Source organism: Homalodisca vitripennis, chromosome 3 (assembly GCF_021130785.1).
Source record: "Homalodisca vitripennis isolate AUS2020 chromosome 3, UT_GWSS_2.1, whole genome shotgun sequence".
NCBI classification, from domain to species: domain Eukaryota; kingdom Metazoa; phylum Arthropoda; class Insecta; order Hemiptera; family Cicadellidae; genus Homalodisca; species Homalodisca vitripennis.
In genome coordinates, this window is record NC_060209.1 from 186,099,185 (window position 1) to 186,126,875 (window position 27,691).

Consider the following 27,691-nt stretch of genomic DNA (forward strand, 5'->3'; position numbering starts at 1 on the left):
GAAACTTTACCAGAAGACTGAAAAGCAAGTAACGTTACAGTCCACCGTATACAAACAGTTGAGACCTCATTTAATTATATCTAGGACAATGTTTACTACCTTACCAGAATACATAATTGTATGTAAAGTATAATCCTCTCTATCGTAACACACAAACTTTGAGACCACATCCAACTCTATCTGTAACAATGTATGCAACAGAATGTCAACTTACCCTGAACACGGGGTAGCCTGTGAGGTTATCAGAGTCCAAACTGTGCCAGGCCTCACCGACAAATAAAGCCTCGAACTCCAAGTCTGATTCACTGGCATCTACTTCATTCTGGAAATAAATACATTTTTCAATAAAATCCTGAACAAACCTTTAATAATTCATATATTTTCAATAAAAACCCACTCACGGGAAAACTACAAATTTTAAAGAATATATTAAACACTACTAAGGGACCTGTAATTTTAGCTATATAATTCAACAAAATGCAATTTTCAGTTTTATAAAATTTGTCCAAACATAAAAAAGTTAAATTAGTCTAAACTTAGAACGCATGGTGAAACAATACACAGTTCTTTGCAGCATACATTTTTATACCATTGGAGTTCTTTTTCCCTATAATCTCAGGAAATATATTTCTTAACTACTAACTAGTCTCTTCATTAACCTAAATTCGTAAAACGGAGTCTAGGATCAGTTTAAACTATTTTGGAACCAGGCATTGGGCGACAATCTCCCCGATCTTAGTGGGTGACTGAAAATACAAATTGGTGGATTATGGAAAAACTAAAAAAAATTTAAGACCTCACTGATTATTATCGACTTTTATGGACTTTATAGGACATCCAGATACACATTTTAGTGACATTCTGTATCAATATTGTATCTAAGGAAAATTTAAATCACTACATTTTTACCCCGCCACTTATATTTTTGAAAAACAAAACCTTCGAAATGCAAATAATAATAATTTGTTATTTATCATAGGACATTTTGTGTAATTAATTTTGAATTATTACAACACTCTACGAATTAATTTTACAAGTTAACAAAAAGGTGTAGGGCCACACTCATTTCATTCTTTTAATGAATGGAATATTTTAACTTATTTTATTTCGCAGTATAAACTGAGGACGATGTACGTACCTGGATGATAAATGTAGACTCCTTGCTCTGCACCTCGGGTATCATGATGTGGTAGAACGTCTGATCGAACTGTGGAGAGTTGTCGTTCTCATCCTTCACCACGACGACGACCTGAACTGTGGAGGACAAGGGTGGTGTCCCACTGTCCGTCAGTGTTACCTGCAAACACAAAGCTCCATCACTATAGATTAGAGTCTGATCGAACTGTGGAGAGTTAAAGTTCTCATCATTCCCCACCACGACGACCTGAACTGTGGAGGACAAGGGCGTTATCCCACTGTCCGTCAGTGTTACCTGCAAATAAAACGCTCCATCACTATAGATCAGAGTCTTATCAAACTGTGGAGAGTTAACGTTCTCATCCTACACCACCACGACGACCTGAACTGTGGAGGACAAGGGTGGTGTCCCACTGTCCGTCAGTGTTACCTGCAAACACAACACTCCATCACTATGGATCAGAGTCTGCTCGGACTGTGGAGAGTTAACGTTCTCATCCTTCACCACCACGACGACCTGAACTGTGGAGGACAAGGGCGGTATCCCACTGTCCGTAAGTGTTACCTGCAAATAAAACGCTCCATCACTATAGATCAGAGTCTGATCGAACTGTGGAGAGTTAACGTTCTCATCCTTCACCACCACGACGACCTGAACTGTGGAGGACTAGGGTGGTATCCCACTGTCCGTCAGTGTCTCCTACAAACAAAACTCTCCATCACTATAGATCAGAGTCTGATCGAACTGTGGAGAGTTAACGTTCTCATCCTTCACCACCACGACGACCTGAACTGTGGAGGACAAGGGTGGTGTCCCACTGTCCGTCAGTGTTACCTGCAAACACAACGCTCTATCACTATAGATCAGAGTCTGGTCGAACTTTGGAAACTTTTCGTTCCTAATCCTTATCATAACGACGACCTCAACTATGGAGGACAAGGGTGGTGTCCCACTTTCCGTCAGTATCACCTTCAAACAAAACACAACAATATACATCAGAATTGTTTAGTTTCAAGTTCCAATAGTGACTCACTAAATATCTGAATATTGAACGAGATTTTCATCAAAAATAACTTATTATTCGTTGGTTTCAGGCTCCAGCAGGTCGTCCACATCAGGATTATTGAGTTTACACCACATGTTATACCTTCACAACTAAATTGCAGTGCATACAGACATTTTTAAATCGACGACTTTCAAGAAATTTTATAAGGTTTACCTCTTGCAAGGAGGCAAAATGTATATTTTATGCACGATAGTGCACCAGCACATTATACTTTGCTGGTGAAGGAACATTTAAATGAAGTGTATCATTAGAGTTAGATTGGTAGAGGTGGTCCTGTGGCATAGTCTCCATGTTCTTCAGAATCCCATTGATTTCTGTCTGGGACCATATAACATCTCTAGTATACTCATCACCGATTTTAATTCAAGAAATGGGGTATTCATGACACCACTGGAACCATCAGAAATCAGCCAGGAATTTTTGAATGAGTGAGAAGGTCTTTTGTTAGAATACTCATTTAACTACTATGATATTGACCATGAAAAATCTTATGTTTCTAGACAAAAACTTTCTTAAAATAAAGGAAACAGAAATAGGAACAAAAATGACTTCTTTATACTATAATCTTTTTAAGGAATTATTTGAGAGAATCTTGTTATCAGCCCAACACTTTCAACCCTTGGCTTGGCTTCGTTATAGTGATGAAATCTTTCTAGTTTGCAACAATGGAATGAAAAATCTGAAAAAATTCATTCAATAACTAAATGATTTTCCTTAGTCAATATCACTTGGCAATCATCACAAAATTCAGTGACTTTTCTTGATGCACACGTTCTGTTAAATGACGGTTGCTTAAAACTAAAGCTCATGTCAAGGACAGAAATAGTATTTAATACCTACATTATGAGAGCTGCCATCCACAGTATTTAAAGAAATCTAATACCCCAAGGGTATTCTACTATTCTACTAGCTAAGAATCTATGTACGGATAAAATTCACTTCCACAATTATATAAAAACTTTGTCAAATTCATTAATTACCATCAAAACTACAAAAGCGATTAATATTGAAGTGACTATACTCAAACCAAAAATATGTTTTAAATATTGTAAAAAATATGCCAAATTTAAAACTTGGACAAAAAATGTATCAGTTTTTCCATACTCGATTCAAAATAAGAACAGCAATCAATATTTCTATGAGTAAACCACGCTGTGGAATATGAAGTATGATGTAATCGACAAACTGTTAACTAGAAAAATATTCTATGCAGAAGATATCGCTTTTAACAGCGAAAATGTAGTTTATAAATTATCCTGTAAATATGGCCCCAAAGACTAAACTGGAGAAACATCACACCACTTAATCTGAGGATGAACAATCATCGTGCAAATGTTCAACATCAAACCTTTTAAAAGTGTATCCATGTGCCATGAATACACCATGTGCCGAACATATATTTTTTTAAGTGTATCTCTAATTGGAATCTAACAGTTTCAAAATTATGAAAATAAAGAATACACAAAAATATTAATAAGAAGATAAGAAATCCAACATATTGGCTCTTTATCAGTTGGGTTAAATCTAAGGCAAATTTCATTAAATTCTTGAAACTTTGTTTTCTCTTTCTCTGTGTTTAAGATAAACCATTTCTTATTTACTTCTTTAGATACCATATGTTATTACAGTTTTTAATGTGTTCATAACCTTTATTCTTCTATTTTGTTATATTTGTATTATAAATGTTTTTGATAATGTCATTCAAAAGGGACTAAATGATCAGCACTAAAGATAAGAAAAGAGTTTAGTTTTATTGTATACCTACATATATATATTCAAGTTCAGACAATATCAACAAATTACATGGCAAGAACGAATCACACCAATCTCCACTTCTCAGAATAACTTCTCCAGTGAGGAAGTTGCACAAATGTGTGCAATTTTGTAGTCCCATGCCTTCTAGATTAACACCAACTTCCTGATCCATTCAGCAATAAGTCTTAAACTAGAGGGCATATTTTCTTGTACATTGTTGAAACTAGAAAGATTTCATCACTATAACGAAACCATCTTGCATTGCCAGCACACAGATCTTTTTAAAACGAAGAAAAAACTTCCTCTGAACACAGTACTAGATAAGTAAACCAACCTGTTGGATACTAAATAAGATACTGATTTGAATTAATTACGGACACTACAAAGAGTTTTCCCCAGAATATGGGTGATGAATGTGCGTTTTTCTTACATATCTTCACAATAGTAACACCGCATTACCCTTAATGTTACTTTTTATACTGGTCTGGAAGTTAGTATTTTAAGAAGACCGATTACGAAGGGAACCCGATTTATATAGAGTTATAGAGATATATTCATTATCGGTATATTCATTATGATTCACGACTCTTCGTCTAGCACTTTTGGCATATAATCTGTCGGGGTTTTCACTATTGTTGGCACATCTGTTTTATAAGGAGTCAACTGTTGACAACGTTGAAACTCTTGTAGATAAATTTCTATTGTGTTCTACATGAAAAACTATTTTAATACGTATTCAGTTCGCGGCTACGTTCCCAGGGAGACGAAGGATATATTTAAATAGGAACACAGGATGAGAAGTATATTAATTAAAAGATTTATTAATAGAATAGAAGACACAAATCCGACCTCATTTTTAGTATTTGCACTATTTTCTTATTATCTTGAAGTACAGAACTACGGATAAATACTTTGAACACCAACTAGAGGTTTCAATCAGTAAAACATAATTTATTTTATTTATTTGCTTGTTGTTAAAAAGACGATTCCAGTTGTTTTAAAGCATATAAAATTATTATATACGTTAAAAGACTCCAAAAATACAAATTTTTCTACTTCATTTCAGATAGTAGTTTATTAACTTTGTATCCAAATAATATACTTAAAAATAATAACATTATTTAGTACCCGAGAAACTATATTTATTTCCAATTCCTACGTAAGTCTCAACTAGGACGCCTTCGTTGACAAATATCTCCGCAGTTATGCACCCACTGCAGAAAGCCAAGCCACCCTCACAACGATCCATTGAATTTATAAATACCAAGGTTTAAAAAAAGTTACTGGACATTCTAAAAGAGACGTTTTGCATACTGAACTCAATGATTGAATTCACGTATGGAAATGAGATACTAAGGGAACTTAGGTAAAGGCGTGTACATTGATATTTCATTGTAAATTAACTTTTACTAGAAATTAAACACATCTATTGAAATAGCAATTGCACCTTGAGAGTATATTATGGATATGAATACAAGAATTCTTCAGCTTGCCTTGATAATTTCATAAGGTTCTAATGTTTAACTGACAAATTAGTTTAATGTTTAGTGTTTCTTATATTAGGGGTTCTTATTTTATATAATGATTATTATGTTTAACATTTTTAGGAGGTTTTAAATTTTTTCAATACATGTTCTCTCATAGTATAATGTAGTTTTTTTTAAGTAGATGTTTTATAGCGATTTAAGATAAATTCGTAATATTTTCAATGACTTTTAAAGTTTATCTAAACTTCGGTAAATCCCAGATATAACCACGAGTGACATTCATGGTTAGAAGAGTTAACAAATAATGCCACCAGAAATAAGACGAAAGATTTCACAACGGTTATCCGTTTTATGCACCAAATTACATACTAACCCAATACCAGACATTGAACACTATAAAAACCACAATAAAGAGACGTATGCAAAGATGTAAACTTCAGATGACAACTCAAAGATATGGAAAGAACGATTAACGACCTCATACTATTTAGATAACTTCTTCAGTGAGGACTTGCGCACAAATGTGAGCAACTAGGTTGTTCAATGCATTTAAAACAGTCATCTAAAGCTAACACCGGCCAATATTCTTACCACCCATTTCTCCAATTACTTGAACTCTTAAAGAATTACAAGAGTTTCCACAGAACATCAATCCATATGAAATTAAAGAATTAAAATACCCAAAGTACACTTGTCTATAAACATGATGATCAACTGCTTGGGATACGGTTAGGATTGAATAAAAGGCTTTGCTCAATTTGGAAAGTAAAGATCCAATATGTTGAGATGCCATGTTAGGTTAGCATTGATTACCAACCCCAAGAAATTGGTACAAGTAAGAGAGTTAAAGCCAGATGGGAGATACAATGTGTAAGGTTGAGGAGTCTTGCAGTGTAAGTGTGCAATGAGGAGATGTAGATGTAACTTGATACACTGAGTGTTACAAGGGTTAAGTTTCAATCTATTTGCATCAATCCAAGAATTTAGTTGTTGAGTAATACAATGTTTTATTCTAGAGATGTTTCCATTATGTTTCAGACCATGCCAGACGATCTTTCCTGATGAATCTAAAAGAATAGTTATCCACATGTAAGTTCTTTATCCATTCATCTTAGTGACAATTTATGTAAGAGGGTCATTCAGGAAGTAAATCGTTGTTGAATGAGTGGGGTTAGAGACACGATCTTGGTATTCATTCCCCCATTTTGTACCAAACCACAGCTTAAACAGTTTAATCCAGTTAAACACTATAATCTGCTTTTTTGTAACTCGTGAAGAATCGTTGTGAAATGTTTATTTCGGGAAGTACACACAAACATTCATGAAGTGCCTAGTTACCTTGGATTGATGACATTGTTCAATATAACTTTCAATCTGTTCTGTAGTTATATACTAAAACGATACAACTGTTAGAACACAATCCTCTGAAAACAATAATATCCTCAGATAATAGCACTTGCAGAAATCAGGTAGACGAGTAAACCACCCTGCTGGATAAGAAATCAGATTCTTGCTTGAATCGATCGAGGACGCTTTTATGATTCAATAGAATATCAACAACAAAGATAAACATAGAGCTATATTCCTCCTGCAACGTGAGCGATGATTCGTTTCTATGATTTGTATCCAAAGATATGTACACAAAGCTTTTGTAAATTGAATTCAGTTATTAATTTCATATTTGAATTTTAAATTACGAAGAAAACGTAGCTATAGACGGGTAAATGCAAATTTAACTGTAGTAAAACTTTAAAAAATGAACACATCTATAGAAATATAAATTGTATCTTAGGAGTGTATTGTGAATATGTATACGAGAATTCTCAGCTTGATTTTATTAATACATCAGGTTCTTTATGTTCAATTGACAAATTACATTCAATTTTAGTGTCTGAAAGGTATTTTAAAGGTAATTTTATAGAATGAAATATTTATTAAATAACGTTCAGTTTTATTTGGAGATATTTGACCTTTTATCAATATTTATTCTTTCATAGTATAAAGAAGTCGTAATGTAAGGTATAAAGAGAAATGTTTTATGTATTCATGACCTTCAAAGAAATTTTAAAGTATAGCAAAATTTCGGTAGATCCTAGATATAACCACCAATAATATTTGAAGTTAGAAAAATTTACAAATAATGCCATTAGTTAATGTGATGAAGAATCGATCAACCTAGATCATTAATGCGCACAAAAACACATCCTTTAATAGAAAATACTACGTATGTAACAATACAAAGAAGCACAAAAATAGGGTGTAGTCAAAAATGTACTACTCAAATACTGAAGATAGCGACGCAAAGAAAATGTCGTATTCATTTAAAAGAATACATGATCAAGATTTATGTTGATTGGTAGACAAAGCCCAAAATATTCTTTTCTCATAATTTGAGATAGTAGTTTCACAATATTTTTTTAATGTGCTTCTTAAATGATGACACTATTTATTACTTGATAAACAATTATTATTTAAATTGTCTGTAAAAGTTCTTGTTCATTATAACAGATAAGTTTTATGTATTAAAACTCAATTATTGGTTACATTCGGAAGTGAAATTATCAGGAAAATATAGCTATAGACAGGTACATTCACATTCTATTATAGGGCAACAATTATGAGAAATTATATACGGCACGGGAAATAGCCATAATGATAATCTGAAAGTCTATTGTGAATAGATGTGCGAGAATTGTCAGCTTGCTTTGGTTAGTACATCAGGTTCTAAATGGCCAACTTCCAAATTCTATTCAATTTTAATTTTTATTTAGGCGGTATTCTTAAAAAAAAAGCTATTTCATATAAGTTGATATGTCATCATTTATGAAAGTGTTATAATACATATTATGTCAAAGTGTAATGCAATTATGATATAATTATGTAATTAGTATAGTTCTAGTGTAACGTGTCAAACAATTTTAACACGTAATTTTTTTTCACTGCTAAGCTCCCAAGGAGACGAAGGACATGTTTAAATGGGAACGAAGGAAGAGAATTATATTTAATTAAGTGTATTTATGTCAAAAACTCGCCCTCAAAATATGGATAGTAACTAAAATTATAGCTTACTAAACTTTAACACATTTTTAGTATTAGCTTTTGTATTATTTTCAAATTGATCTTGAAGAACAGAACTACAGATAATTATGTGAACACCAATTAAAGGTTTCAATCAGTAAAACATAATTGATAGTTATTTGCTTGTTCGTAAAACACAGTTCCTAGTAGTTTTAAAGGATATAAAAGTTTGATATATGTCAAAGAACTCCAAAAATACATAATTTTCTCTTAATTTCAGGTAGTAATTCGTTAATTTTGTAAGAAAATAATGGACTTGATATGTAATAAAATTATTATTACTCGATAAAATATATTTATTTCCATTTCCTACGTAAGTCTCAACTAGGACACCTTCGTTGACCAATATCTCCACAGTTATGCGTGCGCTGCAGAAATCCAAGCCACTCTCACAATGATCCATTAAATGTATAATACCAAGGATTCAAAAAAGTTCTTAGACATTCAAAGAGACGTTTTGCATACTGAACTCAGTGACTGATTTCACATTTTGAAATGAAATATTCAGAAAAACTTAGCTATTGACGCTAAGTACACATTTCATTTTAGTGCAAAATTAATAGAAATTAAACACGTCTATGGAAATAGCAGTTGTAGCCCAAGAGTATATTGTGCATATGTATACGAGAATTCTTCAGCATCCTCGATAATTTCATAAGGTTATATATCTTCTCCTGACAAATTAGTTTAAATTTTAGTTTATTATATTAAAGGTATTTACATGGGATGATTATTGTGTTTAACATTTTTGGAGATTTTGTACATTTTTTCAATATGTGTTCTATCATACTGTACTTTAGTTTGCTTGTAATGTAGTTGCAATTTAAGAGCAATTTGTAATATTTTCAATGACCTTCAAACTTTGCAAGAACTTCGGTAAATCCAGATGTAACCACGATATATCCTTCATGGACAAGTAACATAATGCCACCAAAACGTAGACGAAAGGTTACACAACAATCTTATATCAACCCCTATACAGCGATATGAAGATAAGTGTTGTGATTAACAAGTCTCGTGTATTATGTCCAAGATTGGAGACAAGTACTTGTGATTGAAAGACAAAACTAATAGTAGTGTACCTTGAAGCTGTATGAGTTAATCAAAGCCTGCTTTTAGGAAATCCAATAAAAGAATCTGTAACACTATCAAAAAGCCTATTCCAGAAAAAACTACCAAAATATTAAAATAAAAACAAAGCGGTGAAATATATAGAACAATATAGTCTTCTGTTGCCACAAAGAATTAGAATTATTATATACCTGAAGGTGTGTTGCGTACCGTACAGAAACACCTCAATCAATCTAATACTTGCTCTGTCCCTATCTACTAATCCCATCACAGTTTGAAAATAGGCTCACTATTTCGGGATTTTAAAATGTCCTGTTTTCAGCTTATCCCGTGGTTACATGTTGAAAGTCAACTGCGCGTCAAATTTTATGTTTCTAGCCCTCTAGAAGTAGGTTAGAGTTTCTATACATGATTTACACATGTTGCTGTTAAGGATAATATACTTATTACATTTATATCTGATGATCAATTTTAACACAGACAACTCAAATCAGAACGGTTTAAGTATTGACTAATACAAGGGTCTTTTATAATTGGTTTACTTAATGTGTATGAACCCATCTGGACATAGCAGAAGATATGCATTTTAACACACAGTGTGACATACTCTATTTTAAAGCAACATAAGTGACATAACAATACTGATTTATTGTTAGGAATTGACATTCAGAATATGTCTATTACAGACATAAATACCGTAATTATGGAATTGAAATAAATGCTGCTCACTTAGAACAAAATATAGCCATCACTGTATATCACTGTTTATTAGTGGGATAACGGTTTGTATTTTCCAAATCAAAGATACGACTATAGAAGGATGTACCAGTAATATTCAGCAAATCCTAAATCCAAATTGAAATGAAAGAAAAGTACTTTACCATTCCAAAGATTGATGGGTCCTTAAAGAGTATACAGTTATTTAAGTACCGAAAAAACTTGAATGATAAAAGAAACGTAAAACTCGTTCGTTCTCTTAACAACTCTGTGAAAGAGAAGTTTTATAAAGAATCAATCACTCGGAGATGAACATCTGGTATTGAGAGGGTGCAGACATTCACGTCATTGAGAGTGGAAAGGCAGGAATACGGCGGCGATGGATCTGAATACCGCCAGCCTTTTGACTTAGCGCTACATTTTGTGAATTCTCCGTGAATGGTTAATTGTGGGGCTCGTATCCATGCATTCACATGTTCAAGTTACGGATGAAAATGGTGTATGTTATTAATAGTAATTAACATCGGTACTTAATTGTAAAAGCTAGAGTTGAAATATTTCTAATTTTATCATATTTAAACAATTTAAACAATCTAAACAATGTTAATTCTCTTCTTAAAAAGTTGAAATTAATAGCATTAATAAGGGATTATGAACTATTAAACTTACTCTTATGATAACAACAAGGTTTGAACTTTTTAATTAAGCGATAAGACATGATTAAGTGTTAACAGGACAATGTTACCTATGAGAAAGGAATATTCTGAGCAAAATTACGAATTTTAACATAGATTTAAAACTAATCGAAGATAAAATAGTAATTTATATTGAAAATTTCGACATCCAATGCCTATAACTCCTCTGAAACCAAACAATGAACAATTTAAATTTAACTTTAAATGACAAAACTAACAAGTATATAACCACAGTGTTCATTAATTTAATTCTTAGGTTTATTTTTATATAAAACTTGTATAGTATGTTTTATTAATTTAAATTTTATTCCAACAGTCTTCTTTGAATATTTTGTAAAATAAGAGCACGAATAGTTAATACATATTCTATTGGTTTAAAAAAGAGAGAAACCCTCTCTGATTTATTTCACTTTGAAATTTCGAAACCTCTTTAGATATAATTTGTAGTTTAACATTATTTAGTAGAAACACTTCAAAATTAGACAAACTAATAGTAATTATACGGGGAAGTAAGTCTATATCATATTCTAGTACTCTTTCATGCCGGTTTTCGTTAACATTACGGTTTATGTTACGGGCAAAATTCTTACAGATTCTGTTAAATTGAATAAGCAGTTATCAATCCACAAAAAACACAAGTATTCACAACTTTCATTACGTTTTAGTTAGGAATGTCAAATAATACACAGATTAAAGTTTATAATCTAAAAAAACACATGATTGTTCACAACTATCATAAAGTTGTAGTTAAAACATGTCAAAAGACACATAGGTAAAGTTTGGAATCCACACAAGCATGAAAGTTCACAAATATCATAAAATGTAGTTAGTAATGACAAAAAAACACACAGGTTAAAGTTTGTAATCCACACATACATCAATGTTGAAACTTTTCATAAAGTTGTAGTTAGGATTAAAAAAAAATACTTGGGTTAAAGTTTGAGCAATCCACACAAACATGAACAGTGAAAACTGCCATGAAGATGTAGTATGGAATGGCCAGAAATACGAATGTTTAAAATTGTGATCTACACAAACACGAATGTTTACAACTGTAATGAAGATATAGTTTGGGATAGCAAAAAATACATGGGTTGATTAATCACCCATTTCCATAAGGATAATATTCGACGGACTGTAGAATACCAAAACGGTCACCACACATCTCTCTGTGTTTAGAGGTAATTGATATATTTCTTTCTACCTTTTACGAGTTGCAAAATGAGTTGACGATCAATGAATGATGTATAATGTAGGTGAGTAAATGATTATTGTACTATATTTACTTATAAATATAAATATTTAATACTAAATTTTAAGTCATCAATATAATAACTAGAATGACATTTACAATCTTATTTACGATCTTCAGCGTAAGAGATTTTTCGGATTACCGATATATGACCGGTCATGTCATGTGTGTTTCACAGGGAGGCAATTGTAATTAGAATGACTTATAGACTGGCTTACTAAATAGGATTAATGAAGTCCAGATTGAAGGACTCTATAGTCAATTTACTCTAACTGTAAGAACAGTTTTAGACTATTAAAACGTAATTAATTTAAACTATAGCAACAGAGAAAGAATTTTGTGTAGCTGAAATAAGAGTTTGTATACACGCTACAAAGCTGCTTAGAACACTGAGGGAAGTTACCAGAGATATTCCCACCCTGACTTGTAATTGACTCTCCAAGCTCTTGAAACTTTTTCAATTTTATTCAATTTTCTTTACAACTTTATGCTGTTTAGTCCAATGTAAAGCGAGATTCTTGAGGAGATTATTCAACGCCGCTTTTAAACTGACCTCAGGCCCATTCATCTGTACCACTTAATTACTTCTGATAGACATTTTAATTAAGACTGATTTCTTCTTATCTTTGGCGCTGATTTTATTTCCTTTTTGCTAAATTAATTGAAAAATGCCAACCAAACTATGTCTATATTTAATATAACTAGTTATATTTAAATCAATAAACAAAGTTTAATTTTTTTCAATATTTAACACAACTCTTTGTTTCTCTTTTTCTTCTTTGTGTCAGTAAGTTAATTGTATAAATTGACAATGTCAGGGCTTAAAACCCAGTTTAATATAAAAATGTAAAACTTTTTATAGCTGAAATACATTCCCAAAAATATTTTTTTAATTCCTTGATGCCGTCAAAATGTACGTACATTAAGGATATTGCATATAAGTACTGACAAAGAAATAAGTACGAAGCGGCAAACGAAAATGATGAAATAAAACAAGTATAAGGAAATCAAGTGGTTAAGGTATATATTTGGTCACATAATTGACAAGAAGACATCAATGATGTTTGCAGAATCAAAATACAATTTTAAAATTATTACAAAACGCGTTTATATCTTGCGGCCAAACCTCTCTTTTCTTGGCCAAAACTACTCAAGGAGTAACTGGAGTTCATGGAAACAGAAATACACCAGTTACAATGATGGGGAGGAGGAGTGTAGCCCTACGGCGGGAGGTCAGTCATTCGAATTTTGTGACTGGCACGAAAGTTTTCATACCTTGAGCTACCAATATTTGTACTACCAATTTACCAATTGTACTACCTATTTGTAGCTACCAATACAAACACGAAAAATCACTTATTTGCTCCGAGTAGGTTATTTCCATGCCATAGTTCTTCCTTCACAAAGGACACAAACCATGATTAAACAATTTCAGTGAAAGGAAATTCCTTATCATGATTTTTAGTTGAGGAAATTAAAAAAGGAAAGAACTGGAGTATGATGCCAATTTACACTTCCTCACGCACTTTGAATATACAAACGTACATACTTCCAAGCAGAAACTTAGAAGTGAGGTGGATTTTGTTAATGTTTACAAAGTAACCTATAAAGCAAGTCAGAGGATTCCTCACTAAAATATTGGTCAATAGGTGCGAATAGGGATTTTTTCAGTGAACGTGAAAGAACTCTATATATTATATTAGTCAACTTCTGATGGCTTACTGAATTTTTTCACTAAAATGGAAAGTTTAACAAGACATTAAACAAATATATCTAAGAGGAAATTGTAACCTAAGAGTGTGTTTTGATATGTATATGGGGAATTCTCATTTTGCTTTTATTATTACATTAGAATATAAATGTTAAAGTAACATATTCCGTTAAATTTTTAGTTTTTATTCTCTCTGGAGGTATTTCTATGAAATGATATATTTTTATTAATTTATCGAGTTTGCCATAGTTTGAGATATTTTAAAAAGTATTATGCCATAATGCAATATTAATTTGATATAGATTTTAAAGGAATCTTCAACATTTTAAATTATTTACAAAGCTTTCAAGAACCACTATCGAGATAACCGACTAAGAAACTTTTTGGTTTGAACGTTTTATAGTTACAGCCACATGGTAACTGAAAAATGATATCAAAACTAACGAGTCCATAATACGAACACAAACACTTCCTTTGAAAAGAAAATGCAACACATTGTACGATAGAAGAAACAAAGATGGATATATATTTATACTGTAAGTATTCCCATAGTTGGTTAAATTCGCATTTTTCCTATAAAGATAGTCAAAGGGTTTATCACTTATGATTGGGAAACATATGTGAAAAGGGATAGTTTCAGTGAACGTGAAAAACTTAACTTCTGGAAAGAATGAAGAATCACACAGAATCCTATGAAAGCGCACGTCACTATCAGTATGCATGTAGCGGATTTAGTTACGTATTCACAAGTGTTCATTTGAATTATTTAATATTGTTGTTAATTATTGTTTATGTTTACGCATATATCTGATTATTTATCTTTTCTTGCATGATGCTGGTTAAATGTTGTTATTTTCGCATAAGGTTATTTTTCAAATCTTTTTATTGCTGTTGCTCGTTTTGATATTTAACTATCTATTACTGTCTTTGTCTTTTTAACCTTTTTGTTGAGTATTTGTTAACTAACTTATATTTCTTACTTATTCATTGTTTTGTTGATTATTTATTTTTAACACTGTTTTTTATTTTATTATATAAGTAAATATTATTAAAGCTATTAATCGTTTATACTTTTTAAACTTATTTAAGTGTACTACCTGTGTAATTCCGTTGGAGGACAAGAGAAGAACTTTCCCCGAACGTAACACTTTCACATCAGGTAGATTATTACACCACTATGACGGGTAAGAAATCAGATACTAATTTTAATCAATCGAGGACACTATTATGAAAGACAATCAACGATAGTGATAACCATGCACATATATTCCTACCGAAAACATCGGCGATGACTATTTGTATTTTTGATGTGTCTGCACAATAGTGACACTACCCTACACGTGGATTGAAAGAGACCTTTTTGTACAAGATAGACTTCCTACAGCAGCAGAGTGGTCACAGATTTAAAGATCAAGAGACCTACAGCAGCAGAGTGGCCACAGATTTAAAGGATCAAGAGACCTACAGCTGCAGAGAGGGCACAGGTTGCAGTGATCAATTGTTCAAAAGCTGCTCATAATTTGCATCACACGACTATCGATAAACAGAGGAGGGCCAAGTTCCTTCACCAAAGATGATTATTTAAAAAAAGTTGGAACACCTTCATAGGAAAACCAAAATAAATAAAAGGTTTAGGTAAGATACATAATAGAATGCATAAAATAAGAAGCAACAAGGACGAACAATCATCGGATATATTTATAATATTCATTTTTTATTATTTTTATTTATAATATTAACACATTCATAAAAATTAGGCTCTTCTTATTCCTATACGACGTAAAAACCATAGACCGGAAAATACAGTACATCTGCCCTCTTAGACCGAACTATCTAAATACACAGTATATAACTAACAATCTGTGTTCCAAAAACGAGTATTAAAAAGATTCATCAATGTAATACTCAGCAAATCTTAAAACCAAATTGAAGTGCAAGAAAAGTATTTTACCATTCCATAGACTGATGGGCCCTTAAAAAGTACAGAGTTGGATAAATACCGAGAAAAAAACTTGAATGATAGAAGGAACGTGAAACTCGTTCGTTCTCTTAACAACTCTGTGAAAGAGAAGTTTTATAAAGAATCAATCACTCGGAGATGAACATCTGGTATTGAGGGGGTGCAGACATTCACGTCATTGAGAGTGGAAAGGCAGGAATACGGCGGCGATGGATCTGAATACCGCCAGCCTTTTGACTTATCGCTACATTTTGTGAATTCAGCATGAGTGGTTAATTATGGGATTCATTTCTATGCATTCTCACGTTCAATTAACGGATGTAAATGTTCAATGTGATTAATGGTAGTAAACATCAGTAATTCATTTTAAAGTCTAGTGTCTAATTATTTCTAAATTTAACAGTTATTTTTAATATATATCATCATTTGTAACATCATGGACTTCTAATAAAATTAGTGGACAGTAATTTAGTATAATAAATATTGACTATAAAGTTTGAACTAGTTATTCAAGGATAGGACTCAGTTACAAATATGGCACGATGAAGTGATAACAGGACAACGTTACTCAGAAAAGAATAATTTCTTTTAAAGTGTAATATCTTAAAATATTTTAAATACTCATTAGAATAATGTAATGAAATTTTTGACATTGCCGAAGGAAGCCAGACCATAAATGCTACCGGGTGCTACCAATATTTAATATACACAAACATAGATCTACATAGCAGGACAACGTTACTCAGAAAAGAATATTTTCTTTTAAAGTGCAATATCTTAAAATATTTTAAATACTCATTAGAATAATGTAATGAAATTTTTGACATTGCCGAAGGAAGCCAGACCATAAATGCTACCGGGTGCTACCAATATTTAATATACACACACATAGATCTACATAGCAGGACAACGTTACTCAGAAAAGAATATTTTCTTTTAAAGTGCAATATCTTAAAATATTTTAAATACTCATTAGAATAATGTAATGAAATTTTTGACATTGCCGAAGGAAGCCAGACCATAAATGCTACCGGGTGCTACCAATATTTAATATACACAAACATAGATCTACATAGCAGGACAACGTTACTCAGAAAAGAATATTTTCTTTTAAAGTGCAATATCTTAAAATATTTTAAATACTCATTAGAATAATGTAATGAAATTTTTGACATTGCCGAAGGAACCCAGACCATAAATGCTACCGGGTGCTACCAATATTTAATATACACAAACATAGATCTACATAGCAGGACAACGTTACTCAGAAAAGAATATTTTCTTTTAAAGTGCAATATCTTAAAATATTTTAAATACTCATTAGAATAATGTAATGAAATTTTTGACATTGCCGAAGGAAGCCAGACCATAAATGCTACCGGGTGCTACCAATATTTAATATACACACACATAGATCTACATAGCAGGACAACGTTACTCAGAAAAGAATATTTTCTTTTAAAGTGCAATGTCTTAAAATATTTTAAATACTCACTAGAATAATGTAATGAAATTTTTGACATTGCCGAGGAAGCCGGACCATAAATGCTACCGGGTGCTAAAAATATTTACTATACACAAACATTGATCTACATATCAGGACAACGCTACTCAGAAAAGAATATTTTCTTTTAAAGTGCAATATCTTAAAATATTTTAAATACTCATTAGAATAATGTAATGAAATTTTTGACATTGCCGAAGGAACCCAGACCATAAATGCTACCGGGTGCTACCAATATTTAATATACACAAACATAGATCTACATAGCAGGACAACGTTACTCAGAAAAGAATATTTTCTTTTAAAGTGCAATGTCTTAAAATATTTTAAATAGCTTTATTTTTGACATTGCCGAGGAAGCCGGACCATAAATGCTACCGGGTGCTAAAAATATTTACTATACACAAACATTGATCTACATATCAGGACAACGCTACTCAGAAAAGAATATTTTCTTTTAAAGTGCAATATCTTAAAATATTTTAAATACTCATTAGAATAATGTAATGAAATTTTTGACATTGCCGAAGGAAGCCGGACCATAAATGCTACCGGGTGCTACCAATATTTAATATACACAAACATATATCTACATAGCAGGACAACGCTACTCAGAAAAGAATATTTTCTTTTAAAGTGCAATATCTTAAAATATTTTAAATACTCATTAGAATAATGTAATGAAATTTTTGACATTGCCGAAGGAAGCCGGACCATAAATGCTACCGGGTGCTACCAATATTTAATATACACAAACATATATCTACATAGCAGGACAACGCTACTCAGAAAAGAATATTTTCTTTTAAAGTGCAATATCTTATAATATTTTAAATACTCATTAGAATAATGTAATGAAATTTTTGACATTGCCGAAGGAAGCCGGACCATAAATGCTAGCGGGTGCTACCAATATTAAATATACACAAACATATATCTACATCAAAGATTCGTGAAGAAGATATAGATTGGCATGATTAAAAATGGATAGATAAAATTTGTATCCACACAAACAAAATTCATGAAAAAATGTATGGTCCCAACATTTACGAACAAGATGTAGATTGGAGTGTCAAACTACGGGTAAAATGTTATAATCGGATTTTTTGTTTCCGGATTAACCAATCCATTCTATGAAGACAAAATTCGACGAACTGTCAAAAAAGAGAAAAGTCACTACAAGTCTCTCTGTCTTTACAGGTGATAATGTTTTGTTACTTTCTTTTACGAGTTTCAACACGAGGTACATTATTATTGTTATATAATATACTAAATATTTTATACCTTGTTTAATCTCATAAATTACTGGATTGATATTGCGTAGGCTGTTTAAACGATCTTCAGAGACGCCGACTTTTATGTTATCCTACAAGAAATTGGTTGAAAGGGAGGCTATTGTAATTGCAATGCATTTTTGACTGAAGTATTAAACGAGATTATTGAATGTGGTATTGTGAAATAAAAATTCAGGTAATGAATTCTACATTCCAGGACTTTTTCCAAGGAGTCCAGTCCAAACCTCTCCATTTCCTGTAACTATAAGGACTTTTTAAACGTAGTTTTATTAATCTATAAAAAAGGGACAATTTGTTATAACTAAGAGGATTGTGTATACACACTACAAAACTGCTTAGAACACTGAGGGAAGTTACCAGAGATATTCCCACCCTGACTTGTAATTGACTCTCAGAGCTCTTGAAACTTTTTAAATTTGATTAAATTTTCTTCACAACTTTATGCTGTTTAGTCCAATGCAAAGCGAGATCCTTGAGGAGATTATTCAACGCCGCTTTTAAACTGACCTCAGGCTAATTTATCGATACCACGTAATTACTTATGATAGATATTTTAATTAAGACTGATTTCTTCTTATCTTTTTCTGATTTATATTTATTTCTCGGTAATTAAATTAGAAAGTACTAACCAAAAGTTTATTATTTGTTTGAATATTTAACATAACTGTTCGTGTATGTTCTGTCTGATAGTTATATAAGGATAGATATAAGGACTTTTTAAACGTAGTTTTATTAATCTATAAAAAAGGGACAATTTGTTATAACTAAGAGGATTGTGTATACACACTACAAAACTGCTTAGAACACTGAGGGAAGTTACCAGAGATATTCCCACCCTGACTTGTAATTGACTCTCAGAGCTCTTGAAACTTTTTAAATTTGATTAAATTTTCTTCACAACTTTATGCTGTTTAGTCCCAATGCAAAGCGAGATCCTTGAGGAGATTATTCAACGCCGCTTTTAAACTGACCTCAGGCTAATTTATCGATACCACGTAATTACTTATGATAGACATTTTAATTAAGACTGATTTCTTCTTATCTTTTTCTGATTTATATTTATTTCTCGGTAATTAAATTAGAAAGTACTAACCAAAAGTTTATTATTTGTTTGAATATTTAACATAACTGTTCGTGTATGTTCTGTCTGATAGTTAACTGAACCATAAAAATGTGAAAACTTTTATTCCTAAATAAACAATGACAACGATTGTTTGTAGATACCATTATAACGTCAAAAATGCAATTACGTTCCATATGTTGTATATGCACTCTGAAAAGAAAAGAATATGATGAGGCAAATAAAAATTAAGAAATATAAAAAGTATGAAGAAATTAAGAGGATAAGGTACGAAATATTTTGCCAATTAATTTTAGAGGTCCGATAAGAAGATATTATTGATGTGATAAATATCAAAATATAATTTTTAAATTTATTACGAAAATGGCTCCTATCTTGTGAACGCAATATGACCCAGCCGATTGTCTCACTTGTTAACCAAAACTACAGAGGACTTGAATGGATTTCATGGAAACAGAAATACATCAGTCACAATGTTGGGTAAGAAAGTTATGGTCAATGGCAGAAGGTTAGTGATTGGTAAGCGTTCTGTAACTTGCAAGATAGTCTCCATCCTTTTACCTGCACCAGTGTTACCAAGATTTAAAACGAAATATCCTAATTTCTCTGCTACAATTATTATTACTTATCAAAGGACACAGCCAATGATGATGCCAACTTAATGATTACTCTCCCTCACGAACAAAGGAACAAAATAGAACTGTAATTATACGTTACAGCCGAGTATTAGCGTGATATTAAACTTGTGATAAAAAACTGTATTTACACAAAGTTTTCAAACAACACCACACAAACTATAGTAGAATTTATCTAAAAGTAGACATTTGAAAGAGCAAGAAAAGAATTGTTTTGGTGAGAATAAAACGTCTACTTAACTTAAACATTATGACCAGCAGTGATAAAGCCAGCAGTGAATTTAATAGTGAATCTAGGGCCACTCTACACCAAAATCTGTCAGAGAAACATATAACCCTAAAAAGCAAGATTATCAATCAAGTACAAAATTTAAACATTAACGACAATTGCTCATTTCGTTACTGTTTGTGATTTAAAAAAGTAAGGAAAATGTATTATTATATAATATTAAATAAAGACGAAAACGTACTCCATATTGTTGTGTATTTGAGCATTACGTTATCTATTTGTGTTGTTTCTTTTCATTTTTTAAGATTTCTGAAGATATATTGTGTAGATTATTCTCTGAAGTAGAACAAAATAACTCTTTTTATTCAATAAGTAAAACATGATAACCGTTTTGCGAGAAACTAATAACGGTACGGAATCTTTTGGCAATAAGTTTATTTTTTATAATCTTTCTTTTACACACAGGTTTTTCTTTTATTTGACATTTCAACTATTTCGTTATAAAAATAAATACACACAGTACGAAGAAATATATGAAAAAACACTATAAGTATCGATTTTTGAAGATTGTGAAAAGATAACTGGCCATTTTGGATATTTATATTATTGTTTTCAGTCCCAACCACTCAAAAACCTTTAGGCTCTGTTTTTAAATTTCCTGTTAATACCTCTCAAGCTTTACATTAACTAATTTTTTTACAGCTAGAACTCAGTTCGGTGCTTTTAACTGAGAAGATTGCCCTAAACGTACACACATGGCCAGCTTTGAGCTCAAGAATTCAAAAAAATCACAATTTTTTAAAGAGTAATGACCTCAGACGAAGCTACATTTCAAACAAGTGATGTATTTAATCGCCACAAATTGTGAAATATAAAGTTGATAACAACCAGATATTGAGTAAAGCTTTAATATTTGCAGAATAGAAAATGTAGCTATCGAGTATGAAAATAACATTTTTTCTTTTCTCTTCAATTTGACTTCTAATTAAGTGGAAATCGAATCTCGATTTAGCTTATAGTGGTAAAAGGAAAGGTAATATCATATAAAGAAAATTTCCACTTGCGAGTGACAATTCGCAATCAATCACAAAAATCGACGTGTTTGAGTTTACGGTGATGGAAGATCGGATATCGTGAGGTACAACTCGTGCGAGACAAGACCAATCACAGAAATCGAGTTTTGCATAAATCGAAGTTCAAGTGTTTGAGTTTACGGTGATGGAAGATCGGATATCGTGAGGTACAACTCGTGCGAGACAAGACCAATCACAGAAATCGAGTTTTGCATAAATCGAAGTTCAAGTGTTTGAGTTTACGGTGATGGAAGATCGGATATCGTGAGGTACAACTCGTGCGAGACAAGACCAATCACAGAAATCGAGTTTTGCATAAATCGAAGTTCAAGTGTTTGAGTTTACGGTGATGGAAGATCGGATATCGTGAGGTACAACTCGTGCGAGACAAGACCAATCACAGAAATCGAGTTTTGCATAAATCGAAGTTCAAGTGTTTGAGTTTACGGTGATGGAAGATCGGATATCGTGAGGTACAACTCGTGCGAGACAAGACCAATCACAGAAATCGAGTTTTGCATAAATCGAAGTTCAAGTGTTTGAGTTTACGGTGATGGAAGATCGGATATCGTGAGGTACAACTCGTGCGAGACAAGACCAATCACATAAATCGAGTTTTGCATAAATCGAAGTTCAAGTGTTTGGGTTTACGGTGATGGAAGATCGTGAGGATATCGTGAGGAGGCACAACTCGTGCGAGACAAGACCAATCACAGAAATCGAGTTTTGCATAAATCGAAGTTCAAGTGTTTGGGTTTACGGTGATGGAAGGGAAGGTAAGAACGGATAACGTGAAGTTCCACTCGCGCGAGACACAACCAATCACAGAAATCGAGTTTGGTGGAAATCGAATCTCAGGTGTTTGGGTTTGTGGTACTGAAATGGCTGGAGAAATGGCTATTGGGAAGGAGAAAGAGGATAACCGTAGTTGATCTCATATTACATATGTGTCACATTCAATGGTAACACGGCCATATATATCATGATATATTTATTAATCAGATAAAAGTTGTATCTTTTTTTGCCATGTTATGTCCTACATATTTTTAAGTACATATTTTTCATAAACACATGTCGATAGTTAAAAAAAGTAATTTAAATTTTGTCTTTTTATTTTTACCACTAGTAATGTATTACTGATTGAATATCTTGGCATAAAAGGGGAGTAACTAACCTAAAAAAATCGTATTTTTTACTTACGAAATAAACATGGCTTTTACAGTCATTATTTTCCAAACTAATGATTAAAAGTAATAAAAGCATAGTAATTCAGTAAATAAAAACATCATAAATGTTCGTTACATTGTTTAAACACACGCTAAAAGTTATCACTGATGAAGCAATAAAAATGTGTATAATACGAAAGTCTAGTAAAATATATCATAGAGAAAGTTACACACTAGCATATATTTTTAAACTCACCATTAGGAAATGTTCGAAGACGATGCAATTAATTAAGTTTTTTTGTAAGATTGACAACTGACCTGGACTTTTTAATGTAAGTAAAATTAAAGTTACTCCAAACAAGTAAGTTACACCGGGTGTTACAAAAAATTGTTATAAGCTGAAAATGACGTAATCGTACTTATCTTAACCATTTTGACTATGAATATCAAAGTCTTCAAGGAATTTATTTTTCCCATTTTGACTAAATTAGAAGAAAATAGATTTACTTTTCCTAAAAACATGTAGACTTTTTAGAGACTGAAGTTTTGTGAATCAAACGAACATATTCCTTCTTTAATTTTAGATAAATTAAAATAAAACTAAAATGTCTCAAAATAATTTATTAGAAAAATATTTAAAGACTCATGGTGATATATAATATGGGGTAGAAAACTCTTTTAGAATGCCTCAGATTTTGTTTAACAGACGCGTTTAAGATAGAAGCTCGATCGAATGGTCTATCGTATGGTATAAAGACCATCTAGCGTGACAAATATCCATCGTGGTTTTGGGCTGGCGACCTTTTCTGGGAATATTCTATAAACGCAGTCACTCCTCTTCACAAATTGTGAGTTGTGAGAGTCAATCGATTAATGAAATAAGGACACTTTAAAACAAAAAAAAACCCCTGGACTTAAAACTCGATCACTGGAATTTACGGATGTAAACATTCAAAGAAAGCAATTGATTGTTTCGGTGAAGCTGACATCAAGTGATCTAAAAATAAATAATGATGAAAATGTAGTAAATTAAATAAGCTACCGATTGACCATCGTCGGCCTTAGTAGCAAACACAATATTATAGCAAAAAGTATGCATACTGTACAGATAGTAGTACATAGTCACACAATCTCGAACAAGAAGATATTAGGATGCCAGATGTCACCACAAATTTTAGGGTACAAACAACAACAGGTCGCAGCAGGCGAGATCTGCCGAAGAAAACCAGTGGTTTTAATAGTGCGTTAAAAGAGGTAAAACGGGGAATAAATCAGGTAAAAAGATGAAATGGTCTATAATATTAAGTCACCAGCAAGTTCAACACAAAAACATTATTCTTACAGCCTATGTTAACATTCTAGAGTAGCGTTACTCTAGTATTCATAAATAGAATAAAAGAAGAAGGAGACAACAGACATTGTGCAAGTGACAGAGGAGTCTATACGTATAAAAAACTAAGTTATAATAGATTAAAAATATAATAACATTAGTAAACAGCGGAAACAACTATAATTTATTAGTTGACAGATAATCAAATATTCACAGTTATTGATGAAGATCAAATGTGTTTCAGAGCTTAATCAGAACTATTACGTACCGTACAGAGCTCTAAAAGGGCCACTTATGGCCAAAACATATGTACCATTGCACTAACCATTTTTGTGGACCTGCAGATCATTTGCTTATGGGCTTTAAATAAAGATCTGCTCAGTAATAGATTTACAACAGTAAACTCTCAAAAGTATTATTTATTTTCTGATTTTTTACAAGGAATTTTCTATAATCATTGGAACATACATACACTCATTTATTATTCAAACATTACTGTATTTAAAATTCAAAAAGGACATTTTATGCATTAAAGATTTATAACAGTAAACTCTCAATCGTTTACAAAAGTATTTATTTTCTGATTGTTTACATGTACTTTTCTATAATCATTGGAACATACCTTCCACATTCATTCATTATTCAAAAATTACTGTGTTTTAAAATTCAAAAAGGACATTTTCTATAAGTCTTTGTTTCATCAATTCAATAACTGGTTTCTTTTCATTAATTATTTACTATTAAGACTATTTAAATACTATTAAAATATTATTGAACCTGATTATTAGATTAAACTCACTTTAATACTACACTTCGCACCGTCCACTCTCTGGACACACTGCTGTCTGCTCCATGTTCCGCGAGACTTCGCCATGCTCAACCAAAACAATTCTCAACCACAAATAATCTCCGTCTCTACATACTTAGGCAAGTGCTTAAACCCGTTTTTATTGCATTTTATTATTTAAAATGGCTTAAAACTTAACAAAATACACATGTACCTTTACCTTTAATTAATTAGTCTATATTTACATAGATAAACAAAAAATCATATTTCTTTAATGTCAGTCTGTAAAAATTGTGCCGAAAGAACAGTTTCAGTCACATAATAAAAACGTATACACTAGCAAGGAAAAGTGTAAGTCTATTCAACAAAGAAATGTTTGATGACTTCTAGCTTCTAGACTTCCCAGGCTTTACGGTAATTTTCTACGAAGAGTTCGCGAAAAATTAAAATCAGTATTTTAAAAGTTCCATATCAATTTCGTGTATTTGTATATAACAAAATATTTGTTATTGAAAAGTAATGTGACATTCATTTTAATCATACCAGAAATTATAACAAAAAATTTTCAATAGTATGTAAATATTTTTAGTGTGTTCATAGAATCTTAATAATAACAATACTAATCAACATTTGTTAACAGAAAAGACGTTTTTAAACGTTGTCCTCCAACATTCTCTTGACGGATTTATCAAAATAACATCACATTAAGGATATTTAAAGTTTAATGAGCGAATGAAAAATAAAATACAAGACATAAACGTATTATATAACAATTTTTTATGTTATGATAGAAAAAATCACTGAGCTAATAATTTTAACAATCTTAAAAATAACAGCTTTTAACCTTAATTATTAGAATCTAAATTTAAATGTTCACGATTCACTGTATCAAATCACTGTTAACAGACATAACATGTTTCGGTCTTTTTGTGGAGACCCCGATATTCAGGAAGAAACCAATTGTGCTTGGTAACTACTTAGTTAGAGAATATTTAAATAAATAAACTATTATTCAGGCAAAGCTCACCACATGCGGAGCTTCCATAACAAATAAATTTCTTGCTTTTTCCTAAAAATAACTCTTTCTGAAACGAACAGGATTCATTAAAATGTACCAGCTTTATACAATAATATGGGCACTAGGTTTGAGCCAAGTACTCAAACAAATAACGGTAACTTCTGTGTGACAAATGTTGCAGAGTGACGCCAGGCCTGTGACGTCACATATCACAAGAAGTGTCCTACAAATCATCAGTGTAGTGTCACAAACCCGTGCACAATCAGGCTGGAGTTCCACCAGGCTCATCCTTTCTCCCTTTCCTGGTAAACAGTAAATCTGTTTGTTGTCTGTTTCTTTGTCTTACAAATTACGCCGTGATATTTGTTAAGTCGAGCAACCCAGATTGGCTATAAACTATATTTTACAGCCAAAAGTATTTTACAGTTTTAAACTTGCGTTCGAAAATTTTCCTTACTACTCGGGATCTACAGAATTCGTTGAACATATTTTCACTTTAATTTAACACTAATAACTCGACTGTACACTCACTTTTAAATGGTAACAGTCGTAAACTATTACATGGTTGAAAGGAATACCTGCTAAAACTTCTATACATATAATGATATAATGAAGTTTTAAACAGAACTGTTCAAAAATAAAGGACGAATATGAAACCTAGTAGGAACCTATTGATACAAGTTGTTTAGTATTGAGATCTTTATTCATCTTTGGTGGTAAGTAAACAGAAATTGGTGGGGTATAAATTTTTTAATACTCGATGTTTAAGAAGTTCTTGGTTAGTTCGGGCCTAACATCCTGGCTACTGAGCAGTGACACTACGACTGTACGAGGCTAGATGTGCTATAAATACGTGACTTGGGTAAACAGATATACAACGTAGTGTGGATTTACACAGTTATCAGTTTCAGCTTTCGCTATTCCATAGTTCCTTTCTAATTTGAATCCTCTCTATTTTGTCGTTTTACTTTCTGACAGAATAGAAATCAATCAACTATATTTTTTCTGACAGTTATACGGTTCTTTAAAACCTTCGCTGTTGCTTTACACTGAGTGAGTCAGCTACTAAACACTAATGTTGTGCGCGGTTTGGAGATTACCGTAGTCAATATATTAACTGTACACGTAAATTTTAAATTTTTGAGTTCCGAATACTTTTCAGCCGTAATAACAAAATAGGATTTTAGCCAAATATAACTCCCAAATGAAGCAGTTACCATACCAATCCAGGCTAGCCACTGTATCTTGGTTGTGTGATGATATCATTAGAACAGGTAATAATACCTTAAATGACCCTCAGTATTAAACTGTGATCAATACTAAAACTGACAACGCCAGTAGCCGCTGAGGGAAGATTTATTATTTGGTGTTTCGAAATTAATCATAAGTCCACTCCAACAGATCTACTATAATGGGTAAATAAAACTTTCCCCTTTCTAGATGAAGGTAAGAGGGCTGACATATGTTCCCAGAGGTAATGCTGACTTATAGAGACCGAGATAAATACTAACTCTTAAAATCGCAAACAGTGGCCGCGCAGGGAATATTGATAATTTGGTATAAGTACTCATGAAATCAAATCCGAACACCAGGATTATAGTAGAAAAACAAAAACGTGCTATTGTTTTCTCGATGAAAGTTAG

The 27,691-nt window shown here is 32.0% G+C and overlaps 1 protein-coding gene across 1 annotated transcript in view; it reads right to left on the reverse strand.

Annotated features, from left to right (window-relative positions):
- Positions 1 to 27,691, reverse strand: part of LOC124358513 (fat-like cadherin-related tumor suppressor homolog) — a 733,849-nt gene that overhangs the window by 157,401 nt on the left and 548,757 nt on the right. Inside the window, 4 exon segments of the mRNA XM_046810807.1 lie at positions 215 to 322; positions 1,139 to 1,432; positions 1,568 to 1,794; positions 1,846 to 1,972. Coding sequence (XP_046666763.1) covers positions 215 to 322; positions 1,139 to 1,432; positions 1,568 to 1,794; positions 1,846 to 1,972 — 756 coding nt within the window.